The 23120-nt window shown below is 42.1% G+C and overlaps 3 protein-coding genes across 6 annotated transcripts; 1 reads left to right on the top strand and 2 right to left on the bottom strand.

Moving 5' to 3' along the window:
• Nucleotides 1-29: 29 nt before the first annotated feature.
• Nucleotides 30-17116, bottom strand: LOC108095841. 3 transcript variants are annotated; one of them, XM_017197136.2, is made up of 6 exons: nt 16770-17116; nt 3679-4055; nt 3507-3618; nt 3310-3449; nt 1811-3047; nt 30-1682 (listed from the first exon to the last, which is right to left on the bottom strand). In XM_017197136.2, the coding sequence occupies exons 2-6, from the start codon at nt 3992-3994 to the stop codon at nt 569-571; spliced, it is 2919 nt and encodes a 972-aa protein (XP_017052625.1). In that variant the 5' UTR covers nt 3995-4055; nt 16770-17116; the 3' UTR covers nt 30-568. The 3 variants fall into 3 exon arrangements, with proteins under 3 accessions (XP_017052625.1, XP_017052626.1, XP_017052624.1); XM_017197137.2 differs by lacking the exon at nt 16770-17116 and adding an exon at nt 5324-5428; XM_017197135.2 differs by lacking the exon at nt 16770-17116 and adding an exon at nt 4978-5008.
• Nucleotides 6425-19348, top strand: LOC108095842 (tyrosine kinase receptor Cad96Ca). Of its 2 annotated transcripts, none has more exons than XM_017197139.2 (11): nt 6425-6578; nt 7618-7798; nt 9797-10059; nt 10123-10941; nt 12404-12659; nt 15088-15176; nt 17981-18120; nt 18186-18291; nt 18349-18488; nt 18551-18692; nt 18755-19348. In XM_017197139.2, the coding sequence occupies exons 2-11, from the start codon at nt 7663-7665 to the stop codon at nt 18977-18979; spliced, it is 2316 nt and encodes a 771-aa protein (XP_017052628.1). In that variant the 5' UTR covers nt 6425-6578; nt 7618-7662; the 3' UTR covers nt 18980-19348. The 2 variants fall into 2 exon arrangements, with proteins under 2 accessions (XP_017052628.1, XP_017052627.1); XM_017197138.2 differs by having other exon boundaries at nt 12392-12659.
• A 1419-nt stretch (nt 19349-20767) lies between these two features.
• On the bottom strand, nt 20768-21540 carry LOC108095745. The gene is made up of 2 exons (XM_017196925.1): nt 21384-21540; nt 20768-21315 (listed from the first exon to the last, which is right to left on the bottom strand). Exons 1-2 carry the CDS (start codon nt 21538-21540, stop codon nt 20768-20770), a joined length of 705 nt encoding a protein of 234 aa, XP_017052414.1.
• Between the last annotated feature and the right edge of the window lie 1580 nt (nt 21541-23120).

Raw genomic sequence — 23120 nt, 5'->3', positions numbered from 1 at the left:
TCACAAAAAAACAAATGTCTTCAATTTTGTATGTCAATTATTGGTTATCTTAAATAAGTGCAGACAATTGTTAAGATTAGGTCCTATTTACCAGCTAATCTTACAATCTGCGATTTATCTAGCAAGTAGTTATATACACTATAAGTTATTGGTACACATTTCCACGCGTGCATTTCATTAAATTTAGTAAGGCTGTTGAAATAAGTTCTAGAGTAATAGGCCTTAGTGCGTAGATTTGTATGGCTTAGGATAGGTAAACAAACATCATAACGATTGCGTATCAGTATCCATCTATTTATCCGTGCATCCTTTAGTGAACGTTCAGTGCTCATTTGATCAATTCCAAGATCTCTTCATTTTACCAACTACTGCTATGAGTATTGTTATGTACAAACTAAGTAAGGGTTTATTCTATAACTAGATAGGGTCCTGTAACGTTGTTCGCCTGGCGGGCGAGGGAAAGCTATAAGGTCCTGGGTTTCCGGCCACGAAGTCACCATTCTCACATGTGGAACTCCTGGTCCTGGGACAGCAGGAGCTCCGCGGCATGGGAACTGAACTCCGCGTGTTAGCACTTCGGCAGGAAGGACTTTCTGGAGGGCAGCAGGCACAGGATGCTCAGGGCCATGACCATGTGCCAAATGGAGTGGACGATGTGGTAGTTCTGCTTGGTCTGCAGGAAGGCGTAGCACACCAGGCCGGCGATCACGAGGGTGAGTCCGAATGGCAGCCACACCGAGAGGTACCTCCTCGACGGGAAGAGCTTCCGGGACTTGGAGCACCGCAATCCCCAGCTGGTCGAGATCAGGCAGATCCCCGTGAGAGCCGGGGCCAGGAACACCCACAGACTCTGCTTGTTCAGCTCCGTTCCAAAGGCCAGCAGGATGGCGCCGAACATGTGGAGCAGCGATACAAACTCGGGACGGACGTGGGCCATGGCCACCAGGGTCACCCAGATGCTCAGCAGGCCGCAGTAGAAGTCGCAGAACTGCAGCACCCCGATCTTCACCAGGCAGAAGCTGTACTCATCCTCGCCGGCATCGCAGGCGTGGTAGAAAATCGAGAAGAACATGGCGAAGAAGTAGATGACGCCCTCGGTGAAATAGCGCCTCTTCACCGCCATGTAGATGCTCGGGAAGAAGAGCAGGTTGCTCAGCGTGAGCAGCAGAGTGGCCAGCAGGATGGACATGTTGGTGGGCACCTGCGAGTCCTCCGTGCAGTCCCATCCCCGGTATCCCTTCGAGCAAACGCACGTCGAGAAGACGAATCCTCCGGACATGTAGTGATAGCACCTGCCGAAGCGTCCACACCTGCCCGCCACACAGGGACTGGAGGACACCGAGAACACCACCGAGGTGTTGCAGTTCTCCACCGCCAGGTGCTGCTCCATCGACGCCTTGTGGTGCTCCACAAAGAGCCGCGTCATCTCCTGGGGATTGCTGCTGCACTGGTCTTCCAGGAGGCACTCTTTCACCTTCAGCGTCTCGCTTTCGTTCATCGATGCTAGGCAATCCGGAGACTTAATGCAGGCCAAGTAGCGTGGGACTGATTCTGCGCAGCTGCAACGGGATCGCATATCCTGGAGGGTGTCCTGGTGCTTGCTGATAAACTCCTTAACGCTGTCTAGGATTGACACGCGAGCGGTTCCAGATCCATGGCAGAAGAGACCCATTGTCACGTACCTAGATTCATATTTAAGTTAATTATCAATTACTTATTGTTATTTACTTATTGTTATTATTATTTGTAAGATGTATTATATTTGAGATATTCTTTTTCTTAGGTTTATCCTAATACTACATATACTCACCATCTTCCACTTTCTGGAAAGGGAACGTGCACCAATCCCATGCTCTCCGTGTGATTTACAATAATGGAGGCCTGTTTCAACCGCTGTCCATAGCGACACTTGTCCGGATACTCGGGTTCACCTGGTTCACCCAGCTGCGTGCAGACCACAATCTGCATGCTCTGGTTACTGGCTGCAGTAGTGGCGGGCACCACCTCATCCTTGGGATCCCCGATCAGCCTCTCGGCCAGGATGCCACCCAAATCCGGCGGCTGAGTGGGCAGACTCATCCTCAAACTCGCGCGATGGGCCTCCTTCATGGAAATGGCAAAGGTAAGAGTGCCTCCAATGTCCGACACCTCACCCAGATCGAAGGCGAACCCCGAGTGGATCTTGGCCGTAAGATTGAGGGTCTCGGGCACCGTGCCATTAACATCCGGCCGGAGATCGTAGTCGAACATGAAGAACTCACGGTAGGTTTGCCGCAGCAGCGAGTAAAAGTTCATTTGGCGGAACTTTGTTGGCTCCCAGGGATTGGGAGCGGAACTATTAGAGCCATTTTCCACACTCTTTGGTTTTTCCAACAGCTCTGCCGGCTCTTCCGTAATGTAATCAATTTGCAGGGCATATGGCAAGCTATAATTCACACTGCTCTCCAAAGGTATTTCCGATTCATCCGCCCCGTTGACAAAGGTCAAGAGGGCGTAGTGCCACGTGTTTGGCTGCACGCCGAATGGAATTGATATTTCCGCGGTCTGGTTTGGCCGGATGATGGTGCCGTGACTGTGGTAGTGATCCGTACCGCTCAGTGGGTAACCATTGGCCCGCACATGGAAGCCAACCGAGGGACAATCGTCGCAAACCTGGTCGAACATTATGCGGGCCAAAGCGTCGCCGATATCGTCTGGCACATAGAATCTGTAAATGATTTCATTGTTTGCGGTCCGCGTGCTGTTGTGGTTTTCCGTGATGTTTTGAAATCGAGCAGCTCTGCTGGGTTTGTCCCCCTGTCCCGAAAACCCTTTGGATTCCTTTAAAGCCGCATGTTTTTGTTTCTGCTGCTTGGGCGGAACGGAGCGAAGGGGTCTGGATGTGTTGAGTCCCTCCTTGGCACTGGTTTCATTGGCTCCATTCAGGTCGGGGAGGACAAGGCTCGTCAGATTGTCCTGATGCTCCTGACCGCTGTTTATGATAACCGGACGGAAGCGGGACACGGACATTTCGGCCGACAACAGGGTGTCGCACGATGCACTGAGTCCTGCAACCAAAATTTTATTCATAAATATGCACAAAGCAAAAACCAAAGGGAATCACTGATTTTGCATATTCAAAAGGCTTTTATCTGCGGTCTAGCAACAGTCAAATATTGCAAATATTTAAAGAATAGCTAAAACATTACAAACATTTTTGTTTGATTTTTTGTTGTAAGCTTAGTGTTGAATAAATATTTGCATATTTTCAATAGAACCCATAGTTTACACCATGATAAAGTATTATATTTTATTTTTATATCTCTTTACCTTGTTGTTCAATGCGGTCATTATTGGGATCCGACCAACTCACAAAAGCCACTGCGAACCAATTGCCAATGTGAGGTCCTTCAATGGTAATATGCTGTTGCTGTTCATTAGATAAAAACTGCAGGTCATAAACTTTATATCTGAAAAATACACAATTTAATTAGGTTACTACTGTTTTTATACTATTTATTAGTTACCTCTGATCTGCGGTAAAGAAGTTCTTTGGAAAGGTTATGTTTTCTGGACTTATCACTGGGTAACTGCTCGCCTTCAGATGCAATGTCACATCCTTAGGCTTACACTTCCGTTCTGCCGAGGAATAAAATTTGTTATATTAATTTTAATTATATACTGATTTTAAATACTAACGAAAGGCACTTTTGGGATCCTCGAAGGCTTTGAAGGTGAAGTAAGCCGTTCGAGAATCGGGTGGAACATCGAAATGCAGGATGGACACATCTTTGTAGGATGTGTATTTGAGCAGCGAGTTTGACGGCAGTCGGACCACCAGTTCCTGATCCTCTGGCAACTTGAGTTCCTCGATCGGGACGTACTTCGTGTACTCATCCGAGGGATTTTGCAATACTGGAACACTCGAGTCCGCGAAGAGTCGCTGGTCGATTAGAAGCAACACAAACACCACTAAAGGACTGCAATTGGGACGATGTGTCAGTATCTGAATCATCGTCACACTAGTTATCCTCTCAGTCCCGAGTAACTCGCTTTAGATCTAGTACAAGTATATCCTGGAAATAAATAACGAGGATATGTTCAATTAGAACGTACAAGTTACCTTATCATAACAAAAGTAAATTGGTTGTCAATTTACAATGGCACACATTTGCCTTGTGTCTGACTTAAAGGCCATCCTGTTTAAACTTTCGAGCGAGTAATTTGTTTTTATTTCGCGTGCCATTTGAATGGGCGAACGGGGAGCAAGCTGGCTCAACTAGAATTTGCCTTGTGTAGGGGCCATGGTTTTGAGACCATGGAAAAACAGACAGGCACCGCGCACATGGTAGAATGCCCGGCCTACGGATGAGCATAAATGCACACATATTCCCACACCCGAAACTTTTGCCACTTTTTGGCACAAGTGCAGACATAAAGGCTTTTTGTATGCCGGCGCAAGTAAATTGCACCGTTGCAAAAATGCCGAATTCCGACCCATTTATGTGGCGCGACCAAAACCAATGTGGAGTCGCTGCTCTGCTCTGCAAGTTGTCCGGCAAAAACCAAAATAAAAACTTTTTCACTCGATGCGGTGACGCTGGGCCTGAACTGTGCATTGTTGGCTAACACCTACTATAAATTATGGCAGTCTTGTAGCCCCGAAAACACTCAGGAGCTATCTCGACCAGACGGCAGACTATATTCGTTGGGGTTGAGAGGGGGTTTACTTCTGATTTACCAGAATTGGTATTCAAACGCACAACATATTGGTCGAATTTGGGTAGCAGATGCTTTGTGTTCTATTTTTTCAATCGAGTTCCAATCACAGCACCTATTTATTCACGTTTATTTACTTTCTGTGCACTTAAGAATCACAAAACGCTTCTAAATAATTTGTTCCCCATATGTATTGTTTCTGAGAAACGTGAACGTATAATATAAATGAGTTCGAGAGATCTTTTAATTAGCAAACGTATGAAACGGGATGGGACTCACTGGGTTTTCTGTTAGACTGGCGCGAACCAACTGACGCTTTGTGCTTCAATTTTTGTTTGTAGAATTCGTGTTTGACCTAAGGTCTTATCAGTGCCATTTAGTTCCAATGATTACGCCGCTTATCGAATCATTGAACAACTTGTATGTGGCATGGGCTTATCAGTAAGCTTGTGAGCTCATTCACTGGGACATTGCTTCCGAATAAATAATAATGTTGTTTAAATACGCGCTTCACACGCGATTATGCTTTTCAACAATACTACTTTAAACTTTTTGCTAAAAAACAAGCTACATGAACTTTTCACTGAAAGTGAATCATTCCTACCAGAATCATTTCATAATTTACCACAAATGCATTTCAATCGTGGGGGCGTAGCTTCGATATATCTCAATAATGATAAAATCTTGACGTATGGCTCCTTGGATGGGCATTAAACTGTGCAAATAAATAACAGAATAACGACTGACCGAGTTATGACATCCAACTTGGCCGGTCAGCAATAGACTGAAAGCATTTGCTCAGCTTACCTGGATTGGTTGTTTATGTTTCTCGCAGAATGCAGGTTTCGATTTGGCCAAGACGAATGAATGGGACTTGAGAGCGGTTTTATACTTTTTCGGCTAACGCTGGTCCGCGGGGAAAATCCGCGTGACGCACTCGAGTTTACGATGCATTTGGGTAAATAAATAAGTATGCTGGCACTTAGGTAAATAAGCTGTCGCGAAAAGCTTTGTTCACTTGTTTTGGAACTTCCTCGGCGTCGTCATTGGCGACGCTGCTACTGCAATCGACCGCTAATATTGGATAGTCGTAAAACAGATGGCTGCTTTGATTAACAAATGGCCCTGGGCATAAAGCAGCATTGTCTTCGGGAAAATAGGGGAAAATCCAAAGCGTAAGCGTCATGAGCTTCACGCAAATGCTTACAAAGTAAAACGTTTGACTATGTTTTAGTGTACTAGTTTAGGTTTATCAGAGGAGCTTCGTAAACATATCAATTAAAAAGTTTTTAAGCTTTATAAGTCAGGTTTTATTGTTTGGTTGTTTAATTCTTATTTTAAAGAAATTCGTACTTAAGTTTTAGTCTTTAATAAAATAATTCAATAACAACAAAACAAGAAAAATCCTTATCACGCACTTCACATTGAATTCGCTACTTATTCTAATCAAAATGCGTTTATGTTGCTTATTTGTTTAAAAGTTCAGAATTAACTGGCTTCTGCTACTGATAACTCAATTACTTTTAATCCCACAATCCACAAATATAATTCTTTGGAGCGGGAGAGAGAGAGAGGAACCGAAAAATACGATCCACAAGAGAGCAAGTTCAAGTTCGTTTCTTGGGGCTGCTAAACAAGTTTTTCGTTTTGAGGAGAGCGAATATTTCGATGGATCGTTGGGGAGAAGTCTTTGGATCGGGCTGAACGTGATATAGCTTCAGTTTTCAGTCCGCCGAGAGCTTAAACGGATCGGTCTATAGAGTCCCGCTTTGGGATCGCCCCAAACGCAACCCGTGAAAGTTTATGGATACCAGTTTCAGTGGCTTTGTGTACAATCTATATATGTGAAATTCAGCGCAAAATCCCACCCTAATATAAATGTAATAATGGCTTGAAATTAAAACCAAATTTAAATAATGTGCAAAGCTATGAGTCACTCTTACCGAAAAGAGATGCGTGTGAATTTTAACATTAGCATAATGGAGTGGCCTCTTTCAAAGCGATATTTATATAATTCATTTACGGCCGTGTGTTTCCTGGTCTTTTTATATTGTGCAAACGCAAACTCGCCTCAAGCTGGAGTTTTCTTTAGTTTCAAAGTCTCCTTACAAATTATTTAAATACACAAAAGACGGCAATTCCCATTCCCCCTCTCTTTCACCCCAATCTATCCGACTTTTCCCGTGCGATCTTAAACTATGTGAGAGTGTACACATACAACTGCGGTCAAAACAATAAGAGAGGGGCTATTATAAATCGTAATTGCTTCACAAGCAAACTCCTTTCGTTTTTAAGATGTGATTACCAATAAATGAACTTTCAATACAATATTCCCTTTCAATTCAAATTATATAAATAATTCCTATTGGAAGTAAACGTATTTTATGCTTCGGTTTCAAACAAAATTTATTAAGTACTTATAAATTAGAAAAAGTGATTTTTCCCCCTACTGCCTCTATTTTTGTGACCATAGCTGTTCACATATTGGGGCTGTGCTCGGCTGCCCAGTTTGTTTTGCTATTGCGCCATGCACCCGATGCCGTATACGTCAAAAAGAGAAATCGCCGACCCGCTTCATGACGCGCAGCGTTTTAAGTTATATTTTCTTTTAGTTGCGCGTGATATGTGCCCTTCACTCAAATATAATATTTTGAACAATCATATCCTGGTTCGTTGCAGCCAGTTGCAAGTGTCATGTTGCTCCCAATATTTCCGGGACAAGGAGAATGACAGTGGAGCGCCTGCCAGTCCGCCTGCTCTAAGTTAATTTAATAAAACACATTCCTACGATGGCATCTACAGGATGTGGACAGCGCAAACACCCACGCGTGTGCTGCTTTAATTCATTTTATTTTATTTCATTTTATTTTACCACTGTGTGCCGCCATTTTTAATTAAAATTTCATCACCTTGTCTCAGTCCTCGGACATCTGGCAGCCTGCCGTTTAGGCAGTTGATTGCGCAATGGTTTATCACCATCACAACCACGAAAGTCGGATAATACACTGCGGAAAACAATTAATTTCCTGGCGGAGGAGGAGCCTGCTGTTAACCATCTTTGTGGTCACGGCAACGGTGGCTTCGCTTATTTCACAAGAAGGTAAGATTGAGTGATTCATTTCATTTGTTGAATGTGAAAATGAGTATATTTTAGGCACCTAAACTAAGTAATAATTGTAAATAAATATCTGTAAGATCTACTTACATGTTAGATAAAAATATAATAAAGCCCTTAAGATTGACTATCTTAATTGCCTCTTAAAAGGTTAGCCAGCAGATTGCATGGCGTGAATATGAGGGTAGCAGGTCAATAGTCTCCGCCTATCTCGATGACAAAACACGTTAATGACCACAAACCGATGCGTAATTGGTACCCAAAACAATGCGAATCGCTCTTGAAGTCCCACAATGCTCCAATTGTCCCCGTGGGCGAGAAAAACAAAGTGTTTGAGCTCCAGTCGATTCAGCCTTGACCGTGAATGCTTAACCAGCTTGGTAGATGCCATTTCGACGAAGGCGTTTAATTCCCGGCGTTTGAACTCTTAACTCGACTAATGGCCAGGAAATAGATTGAAATCTGCAGTGTTTTTATTGCCAAACTCATAACTAATTTGATTGAATTCGCTTTCAATTAAATGTTAGCCGTGGGACAATTGGGTAAAACGTATATTTCACAGCAGCAATCGCACAAAAGTAATCACTTTTGTACAAATTTTAATCAACGTTTATAACTATTTTTGTAGAAAGCTTTATAGTAAGCAAATATTAAAGTGGATGCAAACAATATGTGGGAATATTTCGCAAATATTTGTCTCCTGCTCACGCATTCCTGAACGCTTTAAACGTAAATAATTTATTACGCTCCTTATTAATAACGCTGTCGGGCTGAAATTCTCGCACATGTCTCATCAGCATATTGTGCAATATTTAAGCGAAACGGAACACTTCTTCGAGCGGCGTAATATATCGCAGTCGCTCGTATCTGGATGGGCTTACACGCGGACCAACTTAAATCCGCCGAGAGCGTGTTGCCAAAGCTGAGACCTGTTTTGGCCACGCAATCCGCAGAGCCAAGCATTCTGCTCACTTAAGCCGCGCTCTTGGCCAAAAAGACTCTCCTTTGGCCGTACAGCATATACGAGTATATGTATGTATGTGCACACATCACGTATACGTATACGTATACGTATTCGTTACATGCGAACACATTCGTATCTGAAGGTCGAGCGCCAGCAGAAGAGATAGCAGATACAAGATACAAGTGCAAACAGCAGACGGCAAACAGCGACCGGTTATCACGTCACGTCGCTTAGGTCCATTGAATGATGCTTATGGCTGAGTTATGAAGCGCCAAGAAGCCAACCAAACCGAATACGCCAATAATTCACGGACATTCTCGGTGGACAATGAACCGATTGATATTCGTTAGAGAAACGGCTTTTCTCGGATGTTGCAATCTGGCCCCCAACCAAAAAAAATGTCTCTTTTGTGTGCCTTTGGCACTCGTTCAACGTTGGCCAAAGTCGCTCCCAAGTGGGAGACATCCGGGTCAATAGCTGGCACTCGGCACAAACGAATGAACTTGGCTGCCAACTGTTGTTGGCCCATAGAAATGCCCGCAGAGTTAGTTGCCATAACCAATTAATCGCTCTGTCGTCATTGGTTTCGTCGGATTTAATAAGTACTTGCTGTGGGATTGCAAAACGAGTTGATCTCGTTGCACACACACTTGCTTTTATTTTGAGTGATATCACGTTTTTGTTTCGGACTTTCCAGCAGAAAAACCAAACAGTGAAATAAATAACAAAAATATCAAGGGAAAAACTGATGCAGGAAAGAACTGAAAACCCAATACTTTACAAAGATTCAATTAAAAAATAGTATCTATATTGGATATACAGCAGGTTTTTACTTATCTGAAAAGATTTTATTTTGTATTGTAAACAAATTGGGTTGCATCGAAATAAAATCTTTAAAAAACCGGTGCTTCAGCTTCTGAGAATCTCCCTTGCTTACAATAACCAGTTGTTAATGAACTTGCTATAAAACTGCATTTCGAGCATTTATCTGTAATTTATGAATATGTATGCACTTGCAGTCGAGGCCCACGATCAAAATGCACCTCCGATTCTATATGTTCGCGAGCGCAACTGGAGAATCTCGGAGACCGAGCAAGTCGGTCAGATAATAGACAGAGTGCGGGCGGAGGATCCGGATGGCGATGATCTGATATTCGGAATAGAACCCCGGTTCAGTCTGCCACCTGGAGGTGGAAATGGAGCTAGTCCGCCCGAGAAAATCCCCTTTAAAATCGATCGGGAAACGGGAGTGGTCACCCTCAATGAAAGCTTGGTGGGAAGGGTAAGTAAATAATAGATATTCATGTTCCACTTTTGTAAGCCCTGAATGTTTCCCTTTTTCCAGGCCGGTCAGAACTTCCTCATCTATATAACAGTGACCGATGGACTCTATACTGCCAAAAACGAGGTCTTCATCAATATCTTGGGCGCGCGGGAGAACAGCTCTGGTTATCGACCGCAGACTTCAATTTCGAACGTGGTGCACAATATTTCGCAGTTCCTGCCGAGCTTCGACCAGCTGCCCGGTGTTCAATCCATCCGTAACGGACTGCCAAATAGTCGGCCGGGCGGGGGATTCCCACCGGTGCCGCCGAACAATATATTTGGGCCACCGCCGTTCGGTAATTTCTACCCCCCGGTACCGCCGCCAAATATTCCTGGCCAAAAAGCGGAGGCGAGTGGCGAGCAGCCGGATGGCGATGATGAGGTGACAGCCACCGCAACGAGCTCCACCACGCCGAAAAGTCGCACCAAACTGACGCCGATAGCTGGCAATAATTCGACGAGGGTCGAACATGCCCCAGCGGAAACAACGACACCGAGTGGCAGCCACAACAACAGCAACAAAAACAACAACGATGAAACCATCACAGTTTTCTCACTCAAGAGCGGAACAATTCCGATTGTGGTCACCGTTGGCGGCTTCTTCGCGGCGATTGCCGTGCTCCTGGCCTACTTGTGCCGCAGGAGGCTGTGTGCCATCAGCAGGACCCTCAAGAAGTCCAAGGAGAAGGAGGAGCTGGCCAAGAAGTCCAACCAGAGCCAGCTGAGCAGCACTCTCACCGACGACAGCCGCAACTCGATGGTCATGCAGCAGTGGCAGGGACCCGTCGCCTTCGCCAATCGCTATGTTCCCTGGGAACGGGACCAGCAGATGGCCATTGTGAGTACTCCTTTTCGGAGGAAACACTTTGCTTATGAATCCCCAGGTGGTCTTTGGGGGAAATAGGGGTTCAAACTACCAGAGATTTTATTACGGAAAATAAATTTAAGGGTGGTTCAGAGCCCGGTTTTCTATTTCAATCAATTTGAGTGCCAGTAAATGTTATATTACAAACCAAATTGGCGAGTAAACAAGTTAAAAGTTTGATTGTAGTAAAGTTTTGACTCAGGGCAATTAGTTTTTAAAGCAACTTAAATAAGGTTATCAAATTCATTTATGAAAGTAAGTTTTTTTTAGTTTATGCAGACTTTAAAAAATCCTTCAAAGTTGCTTACTTTGTCTGTAATATTTTCCCATAAATATATTTTGTGGTATACAAATATTCATTAACATCCTATATATATCTTCTACCCAAGGAAACAGAAGTATTTTCTATTACTTAGCCAAACTTGAACCCAATGCAATTGAAAATAAAAACGAGTGATTGAAATCACGAGGGTCGTTAGTTCGCAAGGCAATCCTAATCGAGCTTTTATACCACTCGAGCCATTCCGAAGGTCCTTTGGAAGTGATTGCATTAAATTAGAGAGCGCTGCACAAAAGCTCATGCAAATATCGATCGATTTTCCCCTCGGGGAGCGATTGCATCTCAGAGCCCGGAGTCCCTAATCGACAGCAACTCGGGCAGAGATTTCAACCTCAGTTGGCTCGCTCGCTCAACGCCTCCGCAGAGCTCTGAGGTCCTGACGTCCTGGAGTCCTGTCCTCCGTCCCCCGTCCTCTGTCCTCAGTTCTTAGCCCCCCCTTAGTCCTGTCACCCTCAGTGGCCACAGAGGCAGTGTAATTGACAGGAAAAAGTGGCTCAGTGCAGCTGCACGAGGGCTTAGAGCCTGCCTGCCGGGAATGTCCTTCCTTTCACTCGATTCCCATTTATTGACATCGGATGCCAAACTTCAGCTGAATCCCGCGTCGCCAACAAAGCCAATTGGCGAGTGGAAATTTTGAATTCTCTGCCGCTGACAGGCGGGTTTATTTTGAATTCAAAATTGAACTTCATGTGCTGACAATGAATTTATGTAGTGAATAAAATAGGGAATTTATTTGGAGTGGAAATGAGCAACAAAAGCTGTTGATATTTAATTTAAATAATTTAAATAATAATTTAAATTCACAAAAGGAATTCATTCAAGAAGAAATAATTTAAATCAAACTAATAAGAAGGGAAAGCTTTAGATTTACAAAGATTATTTGACAGGTGAATCTGTCTATCCAGCATTATCCCAGATTTTGATATAATGCCAATCAGAGAGGTATCTAAACTAATCAGAGCTCTTTTATCTTGTATTTGTGAAACCCCATCCGACACAAACATCAAAATCGACTGCATTTCCGGTCACTTCGACGTGAAAACTCGTTCCCGGGCGCCCAACAAACAATGCTGTCGCTCAAAGGCAACTTCCCAGTTATCAACAGGTGTCACAAGTGGCGGCGAAGTGCCCGCAGGAGCCGTGAGTCCTGGGACAGGTGAGCCGGGATCGAACTTGGGTCCTGGCGGCCTGGCAGGTGGAGCAGGAAGTTCCGGCCCGGCAGAAAATGGTTTTCCTAAGGAGGCCAACTGCGACCGCTGGGAATTCCCCAGGTACCGATTGAAGTTCTTCAACATTTTGGGCGAAGGAGCCTTCGGACAAGTTTGGCGATGCGAGGCCACCAACATAAATGGTAAGTTTTGTGGGGGAAAGAAACTATTTCTGCTAAGATTAATTAAGATTCTACATAGAAAATGTCATTGAATTGCCATAACTCATTTCCTTTGGGACAGATTAGAACCAAGCATGAATGATAGTCAATCGATTTTCACGAAAGATAAATGATTAAGTGATTAATAAAATAAGGAACCATTTCTTATTTCATTACCTGATTTTGTTAGTTATGTAAAGTAAAACATATTTTTCATTATGAATAGTTTTCGGAGTGAAATGAATGCATAGACTGCGAATCCATTCCTCCCATAATTCCTCCCGAAGTAATTTAATCAATTTTGCTATGAAGTTGAAAGGAATTTAAATCGAAGCAGATTGTGCATTCAATCAGCGGAGTTCCACAGGAGCCACTGACTACTGAATACTGGCTCCTGGCTATTGGATCATGCAATCCGGCAGTTGTTGCCCCATATTCAAGTGCTCAGGTGGTGCAAAATGGTGCATGTTGCAGGTATCCAGGTATCCAGGTATCCATCCACTCGATACGTACGATACACCACATTCCAGTGCGCCATACTGAGCCCTTTTTTATGAGCACGTACAGCGGACACACAAAACGAGAGGCAAGTGATTTTTGGATTTATGTAAAGGCAAAATAAAAAAAGGTAAAAAAAAATTTTAAGTTAAACCGTTTTATGTAAATCATGTACTAAATGTACTAAAAGCCTAAAAATAATATAAAATAGATACAGACGTGGGAATTATAAACATATGCTTAGACTAGACTAAAATAAAACCGTGGGGCAAACAAACATTTTAATCAACGATTGTACACAATTGACTTGCCCCACGGTTTTATTTTAGTCTAGTCTAAGCATATGTTTATAATTCCCACGTCTGTATCTATTTTATATTATTTTTTAGGCTTTTAGTACATTTAGTACATGATTTACATAAAACGGTTTAACTTAAAATTTTTTTTTACCTTTTTTATTTTCTAGCTTTTAGTTTTTATTTCGCATTTTTATTTATATTTTTTTTTACCATTTTGTTCCTACGAGTAATAGTCATTTAAACGGTCGACGCCCCCAGAGGTCCAATAATAAGTACATTTATCTTAAACATTGCAATGTATGGTTAACATAAAAAAAATTAAAAATTAAAAAGTTTTTTTTAACAAATTTGATTAAGTTTTTATTAGTTTTTAATTCGCATTCTGTTTAATTCATTTAGTGCTTCATTATTGCATGGTTTCTTGCCCGTTAGTTTGTTGCAGTCCAACTTCGCTATACGTAGTCCCTGCAAAGATCTTACTCTACTAAGAGCCACGTAAGCTTGACCTTCTTCAAACAGTTTCGCACCTAAGTATACGACTGCGTGATCCACAGTGCTGCCCTGCATTTTATGTATTGTAGAAGCCCATGATAGTATTAAAGGCAACATTCTTCTCTCAGCCGTCCCGTAATTGTACTTAGCTGGAAACTGTATGGCTTTCGGGTGTATAAGATGTACTCCGTCTTTTTCGAAATCAATTCGGACGGAAGGTACATCTGTTGCATACATCTGAGTTCGACGAAATTGAGGCCAAACGATTTCGTTGATGTAGCCTATAGCGCCATTTACTAATCCCTCCGAAACGTCAAAATTGGACCGTAGCATGACTTTTGCCCCCACAAATATTTCCAGTTCTGCTGGTAAACCTCCAGTTTTGTTTCTATCAACTTCACTTTCTTTAGCTCGTTTTGCTTTATAAAAAATAAATATTATTTTAACATATTGTAATTCTAAACCATCCTCAAACCCCCTGGAATACACACAAAAAATTTCATCAAAATCGGTCCAGGCGTTGTTGAGTTATGCGCTTACCAACACATTTCGCGATTCATTTATATATATAAGATTTAGCTTACCCCGTTTGTTGTCAGATTGATCTGAATTAATCTGATGTGTTTGACAGTGACAATGATACCCATGTTGATGGGATTGATAAAACCTAAGTTATCCGCCATTTTGCAGAGGCCGCCATATTGAATTTTAATTTTATATAGTACATTGTATTATACTTGTTGAGACCTTTCATTTGATACCCATATTGATGGGATTGATAGAACCTACGTTATCCGCCATTTTGCGGCCGCCATCTTGGATTTACAATGTTATTGACATTACTATATTGTATTGTCATCGGAACTGAAGGTGTGTACCAAATTTCAGATCAATCTGACAACAGGAAGGTACTTAAATTTCATTATCTAATTTTGACCCTAGGGTGACCTAAATAAAACAGTTTAAAAATAGCCCCAGTACTCATGCGAGCATGTTTTTAAATTGAAAACTATGAATAGGGAAAGGGTTACGAGCAGCTAAGCTTTAAACCTGAAAAGGTACAAAATTCCCCAGTAATTTGCTTTACCATTACTTATATGAGTTTATATCATTATTTACAGGCACTGAAGGAATTACAACTGTGGCTGTGAAGACCCTCAAGGAAAGCGCCACCGAAGTGGATCGAAAGGACCTGTTATCCGAACTGGAGGTAAGCGGAACTCGCAAGCGTGCAACACTTGTGAATTAGCATTTACAATTCTTTAAGTCATCCGTAAAGGGTATGCAAAACACCGACAAAATCGTTACATCGAAAGTTGGCCAAGTGAGGACTTGCCGAGCGCAATTTCCCGGCTGCCTTTTCCTCTGTCACTTTTCATTCAATTGGTCGTCCCGCCTTCGTCCCCGCTTTCCCGCTTCTCCTGACTGACTCGCTAACTCGACGACTGAAGGCTGGGAAATGCGAACTGGGAACTGAGAACTGGGAACTTGGTAACTGGGTACTTGCTACTTGGGCGGGCTGCTGGGAAAATCTTGCGAGTTGGTTTTTCTGGTTAGATGAAAAAGTTTTGTAAATTGAAAATTAACGATGCTGAAAAGTTTTGAAAGAATTTCCTTTCCACTCCTTGTGACGGTTCTCCCCCCGCCGGCAGCGTTTTCCCCTTCAGCTTGGATTTAATGTTTGCCTTTTTAATGAAAACGCAAAGGACTCTACTTATGTGTCTCTCCAGGAAGTTTCGAAATGTTTGAGTGTGTTTTAGGTTGTTGGCAATTGCAGCGGCATTTAGGAAAACTCAGGTAATACTTTCTAACAATGTCCACCTGATTTCTTGACCACTCGTCGAGTCAAGACTGTAAACGCCTCCGCCATCAGGAATTGTCCAAAAGTCCTTCAGCGGAGAGTTTTCTAATTTAAAGTTTGCTCTCGCTACTTTACTTTTACCTTCCCTTTCCCTTCTTTCCCCAGCTTTCCTTTAGTTTATTGTATTTGTTGTTTGCCAATTAGCTTTGTTTTGTGCACTTCGAGCTTCAAAGGACACCGTAATCGCATTGAATGGAAAGTTACTCACTGAATTAAATTTAAAGTTCGAGGAAGCGACTGCCAGCTATTCGAAATGCAATTTGTTCACACATCGGGGCGATATAGGTTAAATGCCAATTCCAATATTGTCGTACCTCGTGGCATATTTATGTTCGCCAAAAATACTGCGACAAAATTATTAATTTATGGCCTTGTAAGCATCCCGGTGGCAGACGTGCATGCTTAATGAGCTGAATCTCAGCGAGATTACATACTACCGTACTATGTATGCGAACTCCGAAAATCCAGCGACTTTAAACAGTGCGAGGTAAACATATATTTCACGGTTCAGCGGCTGGTTGTGTAAATCAAACTGCAAACTGCACAATTGTCGGTAATCAGTGGGCTAAAAATATTTTCACTTCATGGAGAATCAATAAACACGACTGTAGTGGTGCTGTTGATGGTGGTGCTGGTGGGCCTTTGTTGCCGGATTCCGCATTTATGGTACTTTAATGGCAGCAACACTTCCAGCCATTTGCATTTGCATTCGCACTCAGTGGAGCGGCAATCAAAGGAGTGTTGTCATGACAATCGAAGTGACAACGTATTTATTCGGCACAAGGACAACCACCACGCCACTCCACAGATCCTTCCCCAAAGTAATCCCGCCGATGATGATGGTGACACAAGAGCTGCGGCCATTTGCCGTATCGATTAGCATTTACATACGAGTGCCACACACCTCGGATGGCATTGCTGCATTCCGCTCTCACTTATTACCTATGTTTTTGGCTAATGAGTCCAGCATTTGAGGAGCGTTTATTCAAGGCATTCGCCCACACAACCAGCACTCATGGCTCATGGGGGAACTCCTTTGACAGCAGTTGCGGGCTGTAAACACGACGAGTCCTGCAAAAAACACACGACAATAACCACCCGCCTCGCAGGATTCTATTTCCGAACCGCGCGCTCCGACGCCTTGAAACAAACTGATTCCTGTTGCTGTTCTGCCTGTTCTGCCACCGAAAAGTATGAAAAAAACACGACACACACTGACTACTACACTGACTACCACTGACTACACTGACAACACTAACAAGCCGCAGCATCCTCTCGCCTGGAGGGCAAACCACACTACGGTGTATGGTGCATGGGTATGGTTTCTCTCGCGGAAGCCCCCAACTCTCGACCTGCGCAGTGGCTCTTTCGGAGTTCGAGACCTATTCAGTGGCAGTCTGGCCCGACCTTGCCCCCCTGCTATCTGAGCCAGGATCTCTTTTCTTTTGGCCTGACTCTGACTCTGACTCTGAATCCTCTGCCGCTGAAAAGGAAAAGGAATCTCTGAACCCGAATCGGAATCTGATTCTGATTCTGTTTCTGTTTCTGAATCGGAGGCGCCACTCTAGGGTTGCCGTGTGGGTCGCGTCCTTCATCATTAAAGTCGCATTTGCTTTGGCTGCAGACTGGGCGGCAAACACATACACTACCATACACACACATACAGTAGCACACACTAGTACACCGGCATCGCTGTGCGGCGGCAGTATATCATGTTCTGCGGATTACCCCAGAAACGAGAATAATTGCACTTTAATTTTAGAACAATGAAAAATTATGAATGGCCCTCGGCTCGTTTTCAGACCCATTCCTCAGTTGGCTCCGCACTTTTCTGCTTTCAGTTTCCAGTTTTCAGTTTTCAGTTTTCCCATTGTGAAGGCGTTCGAGACCTGGAAAATTACCGTTCTCTGTGTTGCTTTTCGGGCAGCCCGAAAAGTTTTGGCTTAAATTAGGGGGAAGGCTTTGCAAAGTTATTAACTAAAATGAATTGCGGCCACTGGTGGCAATCAGTTGGGCCAATAAATTACAAGCGAGTAGCCTTGGATTACAATTCTCATTAAGAAAAGGTTGTTTTCCTTGGGTTATTAGGATAATCTCGCTTGTAAATATAGGATTCTGACATTTATTAACCAAATTATTTATTGTTTCCAAAGGTAATGAAGACCCTGGAGCCACACATCAATGTTGTTCAACTGTTGGGCTGCTGCACCGATAAAGATCCCACTTTTGTGATTCTCGAATACGTAAATCGAGGAAAACTGCAAACGTATTTACGCAGCTCCCGCGCTGAAAGGTAGGCAACGTTTTTTAAACCTTAATATATCAGATTGAATTTAAAATAAATCTCCCTTGTTGCAGACACTATGGAAATACCCATGGAAAGTCAAATGTTCTGACATCCTGCGATTTAACTTCCTTCATGTATCAAGTTGCCAAGGGAATGGACTACCTAACAGCAAAAGGGGTAAGTTAATTTAAAAACTTATATAGAATCATTATTTTATTTATTTATTTTTACCAGATTATTCATCGGGACTTGGCTGCTCGAAACATTCTTATAACCGATGATCACACATGCAAAGTAGCGGACTTTGGCTTCGCAAGAGATGTTATTACATCAAAGATTTATGAAAGGAAAAGCGAGGGCAAGCTGCCAATAAGGTATAATTGATTTGTAAACCAAAAAAAGAAATAAACTTAAATGAAATCCTATTTGTTTATAGGTGGATGGCAACAGAGTCACTGTACGACAATATATTCTCCGTTAAGTCGGATATCTGGAGCTTTGGCATTCTGATGTGGGAAATAGTAACTCTGGGATCAACGCCATATCCTGGAATATCTGCCGCAGATGTTATGCGGAAGGTTTGTAACCTTTTGAGATTTTATTTAATAAATCGAATATTATTTTTTAATTTTGTTAATAGGTGAGGGATGGTTATCGCTTGGAGAAGCCCGAGCACTGTCGTCGGGAGCTGTACAACATAATGTATTACTGCTGGTCACACGATCCCCAGGAGCGTCCTCTTTTCGCAGAAATAATCCAGATGCTCGACAAACTGCTGCACACGGAAATGGATTACATCGAACTGGAACGGTTTCCCGATCACAACTATTACAATATCGTTAGTCTTAGTGGTGAGAAGTTGTAGGGACTCCCTTTTTGCACTGAACCTGAACCCCAAGAGCTTTATTACCTCCAGAAGACAAAGGAATATCCAATTCCAGTCTTGGCTCAGTAAGATAGTATTCTTACTTGAATTTACATAGTTGCGAACTGTTCACAGGATACATTCCCATATAAAGAAAGGGTTATACTGCCATTGTAATAGTTTATCTTACAGAAACAAATTGGCTCTAAAAACACTCCGCTTTTATAAAAGGAAAGAATTCAATAGCAATTGTAACTCCTCTTAAATTGTAAGATAATTGAGCCTGCATGTATGTTTGTGTTCACGTTTTATTTATTTGATTTGTATTATGTATTTTAATTTATCAACCGTGTATAGAGTTATAAATATAAATTATATTATTGTTAAACAGAAAATAAAATATATATACTTTTATGTACCTAAAAAGCAGTTTTTTCTTCCATTTAATTTATTAGAAAGGTTTTGGTAAACTTTATTTCCATGTTTGACTTTCATTTTTGCAAAATTTTAAAATACTCGAACAACTTTTCCTGGTGCACTTTAATACTCAAACATAACTCAAACTTAACTGAAAATCTCTGGCCATAGTTATTTACGTTGACTGTGATAGAAGCCTGTGACAAACTTATTGCCGTGGCAAAGTTTGCAGCTTGGCAAACAGAGTACGTGCATAAATGATGCCAATGGCGTCAAAAGCTGGCGATGCTGATACCTAAAAGTCCTTCTACGTGATCTGCCTTCTAAATTCAGCAATCTCCTTTTAAATATATTGATTCCTACACACTGCGGTATAGAAACAGTTTTTTGTTTAGAAAAAAATGATATTTTTAAGGACTCTTACTGAATGGGTTACAAAACTTCCACTTTTAATCTTTAATTATTTGTGAAAGTAAAGCGCAACAAGTGGACATTTAACCCAGATTATAGGAATCACTCGGCTTGGCCGTAAATCGGGGTTTATGGGCTCTTAACAATTTGCTCGCTAACTACGTAAATGGGGATCAGCAACAAGTATTGTTGAATGGGATTTTATTTATTACCCACTAAGAACAGCAACAGACTAATTATGTGTTCAAATGAACACGGCTTTTATATTCCCTCGGGATTTGTGGTACAACACGGCGCATGAGTGCTCTCTTCTGGAGCACGTGTTTATGTTGTCGAGACCATACATAAGCTATTCCGAACCATATGTCTGCTGATTATAGAAATATTTGTTGTCATGCCACAAGAGAGTGCCAACAATCGGAGGAGAGCACGAAAATAATAGTCAGCTGTTTTATATAATGGTAAGATGTAATGTAATATATATCAAATTAATGTTACAAAATTATAGAAGAATATTTTATGAAAATATAAAAACTACTTTTTAACAGGTACCATTGAACTGAATATAATTTAAGGCTAAATATTTATTAATAACAAACTCTTCTTACCATTTCTCTCTTAAGAAAAGCTTTTCCTGTTGAGAGGACATGCGCAAATGAAAAGCTTAAATTATGAAGACTCCGAATTCCCAAATTTCAAACCACAATTTTTAAAGCAAAAAACTGTTTTGATTCGATTTCATATTTTAAAGTCTTGGTTACTTTATTTATTATTTTCATTTTGAAAAAAATACTAAAGTTATGTTATTTTAATAAATATATTAAAAATAGTATTTCGATATTGTAAGAACTAAATCGCTCTGGCATTATAAACTACTTTAGCCTAAAGATAAGTTCAATGCCAGCATATGAACCCCTATTGCACAGCCCTCTGAATATTATCTCAAGATATATTCAGGATTTATATGTAGTCATCATCGTCTGAGCTGTGCAACTTGGTTTCCTCGTGCTCCCGCTCCCACTCGTTCATCTTGGCCTGCATAATGAGGTCCTGGAAGGATCCGTACTCCGAATTCTGACGGTCCTTGGCGGTGAGACCTACATCACCCTCGTCGTCGTAGAAATTGTCTGATTCGTAGTCGGTATCCCTTGGCAGATCCAGATCAGGATACTCATGCTCCTCTGTGTTCCTTGGGATGCCGTGCTTCAGATAGAATGAGTTCAGCAGGCTTTCGATCTTCCAGGATGGCATATCCGAAACCATTTTCACGGCGATCTTGCGACGAGGCCTCTTTAAAGTTTTATTGGGCCTATCAGCCAATTCGAAGTTGAGGGAGGTCTTCAGCATTTGCTTGGAAGCCGTGAGTTTCTTCAGAATGGATCGGTAGAGTCCCAAAAATTGATCAGGACGTTTCTTGGCCTGCGGCAGAGCTTTCGGGTTCTCCAGGATAAAGCGATTGAGCAGCTCCTTGGTGCCTTCTTGATCCTTTTGCGATTTTAGTAGTTCAACTGAAGAGGAAAGACATCAAAAGTTAATAAGTAATTCAACAAGGGGTTTGCTGTTATAGGTAACCCACCTTTTTCTTGGCTTAGTCCGAGGGTGTTCTTGAAGACTCCCCAGTCGTCCTTTGGCGCCGCTTTGGCAGGACTCTTCTCCGCTTGGTTCTTGATGTACAAAGCCAGGCAGCTTTGCTGGATGCTCAGCAGCAGAACGATGACTTTTCCCAACTGCATGTTGAATCTTTCCACAGGACGATGTGCTTCGTTCGGTGTATAAAGCGAGTGTGATGTCCTGTGAGTTGCCGAGCGGACTTATATATCCTCCCCGCTCCGACAATCCGCGTTAATTGACATAACCGCACATCAGCGTTGCGTGTCCGATGGCCGATGGCGATGATAATCAGACAAAGGCTGCAGAGGCAGGCGCTTGACACTCGAGACATCCGGGGCGCCTGCGCAAGGAGTCAGGACGAAAACAGGATAGGAGAAGAGGACGAAGACAGGACGACATGTGCTTGATTGAACGCCGCGCAGCGATGCTCTTTGTTTTTCGGCGGAACACTTAGCGCGAGCCGCGGCAATTAAACGGCAAACTGAGCACACAAAAATTAGTGCTTACGCATCTTGCCTCAGACGTCCTGAAAACGTTAGCCAGGTAGCCAGAGTCCTTTCCACAGGACTTCGAGTGGTGGGACGACAGGCGACGAATGTGGGAATCAAAGTGCGTAATTGAGTCGCTTAAAAGCGCCAAATGGTTTCATGAATGTAGCGATCGGCAGGTAGACGCTCGCCTTTCAAATGCGAAAGGAAGTACAAATAAATCCTAGCGCCAGCCATAAACGGATCAACTGCGCCGATCTCAATCCGCTGGTCTCCGCTGCCCGCTCGACAAGTTTTTCGCTAATTATTCCTGAATGCGGGTTTTATTGATGCAATATAAATAATGCAAATGCAATTTGCGGTGCCCTGCAGACAAGGGGTGGTCCCTTAAAAAATGCTCAACCACTGCCAGCTGTGGAGGATCGATCGACCTCTAATGTCAGTCGACGGTTAATTATGTAATATTAATAAAATAAATAAATCGTACTCATAGTGATGGCTTGCAAAAAGTCGGCAGCCGTTGGTTGTGATGGTTCTATCCAGTTTATAAAAGATATAGAAACACTTTTTTAACAAATTCCGCAAATAGTAAATTCTAATTCTGGTGTATAAATAAAAAAAAGATTTTTTAAACTAATAATTAACGGTAATTTCTGAATTGTAAAAATGTCTCGACAGATATGCAATTATGGAGCATAACTTCTAATACATAAAACAAAATGGAAAAATTAGAAACAGAAAAATAAGTATTTTTTTATTTTTTCATTATTGGCTTTTCAAAACTTTGATAGTCACACATTTTTAAAGGCAAACAAACCTATTGCTGCACCAATTATCAAATGAGTTGAAATCCATTATCATTAGCTTCATGAGAATCCGAATGCTTATCTTTGTAATGCATGATAGATTTTTTTTATAAAATTACTGCTTAAAATATTAAACTTGAATTGGAATATTCCAAAAACATATTTTATTTTACGAGTTAAATTTTTATAATTTTAAATGTATTTTACTTACTAAATTTACATCGCATGTTCTTGATAATTTTCTACGTGTAGAGAAGTAACTAACATTAAAGCAGTGTCAAATTACCAATGAAGCAGGTCAAGTAGTTTAAGTTGGTGTTGAAGCAGTATATAAGCAGTTTAACTTAGGTTTAGTAATGACACGAACCAGCAAAGAAAATTTAAAAAAAATGCAGTTATCAAAAACCG

The sequence above is a fragment of the Drosophila ficusphila genome, unplaced genomic scaffold (assembly GCF_018152265.1).
Source record: "Drosophila ficusphila isolate 14025-0441.05 unplaced genomic scaffold, ASM1815226v1 contig_791, whole genome shotgun sequence".
Lineage (NCBI taxonomy): Eukaryota > Metazoa > Arthropoda > Insecta > Diptera > Drosophilidae > Drosophila > Drosophila ficusphila.
The sequence above is the reverse complement of the archived record's forward strand: the minus strand, read 5'-3'. Positions and strand labels throughout refer to the sequence as shown.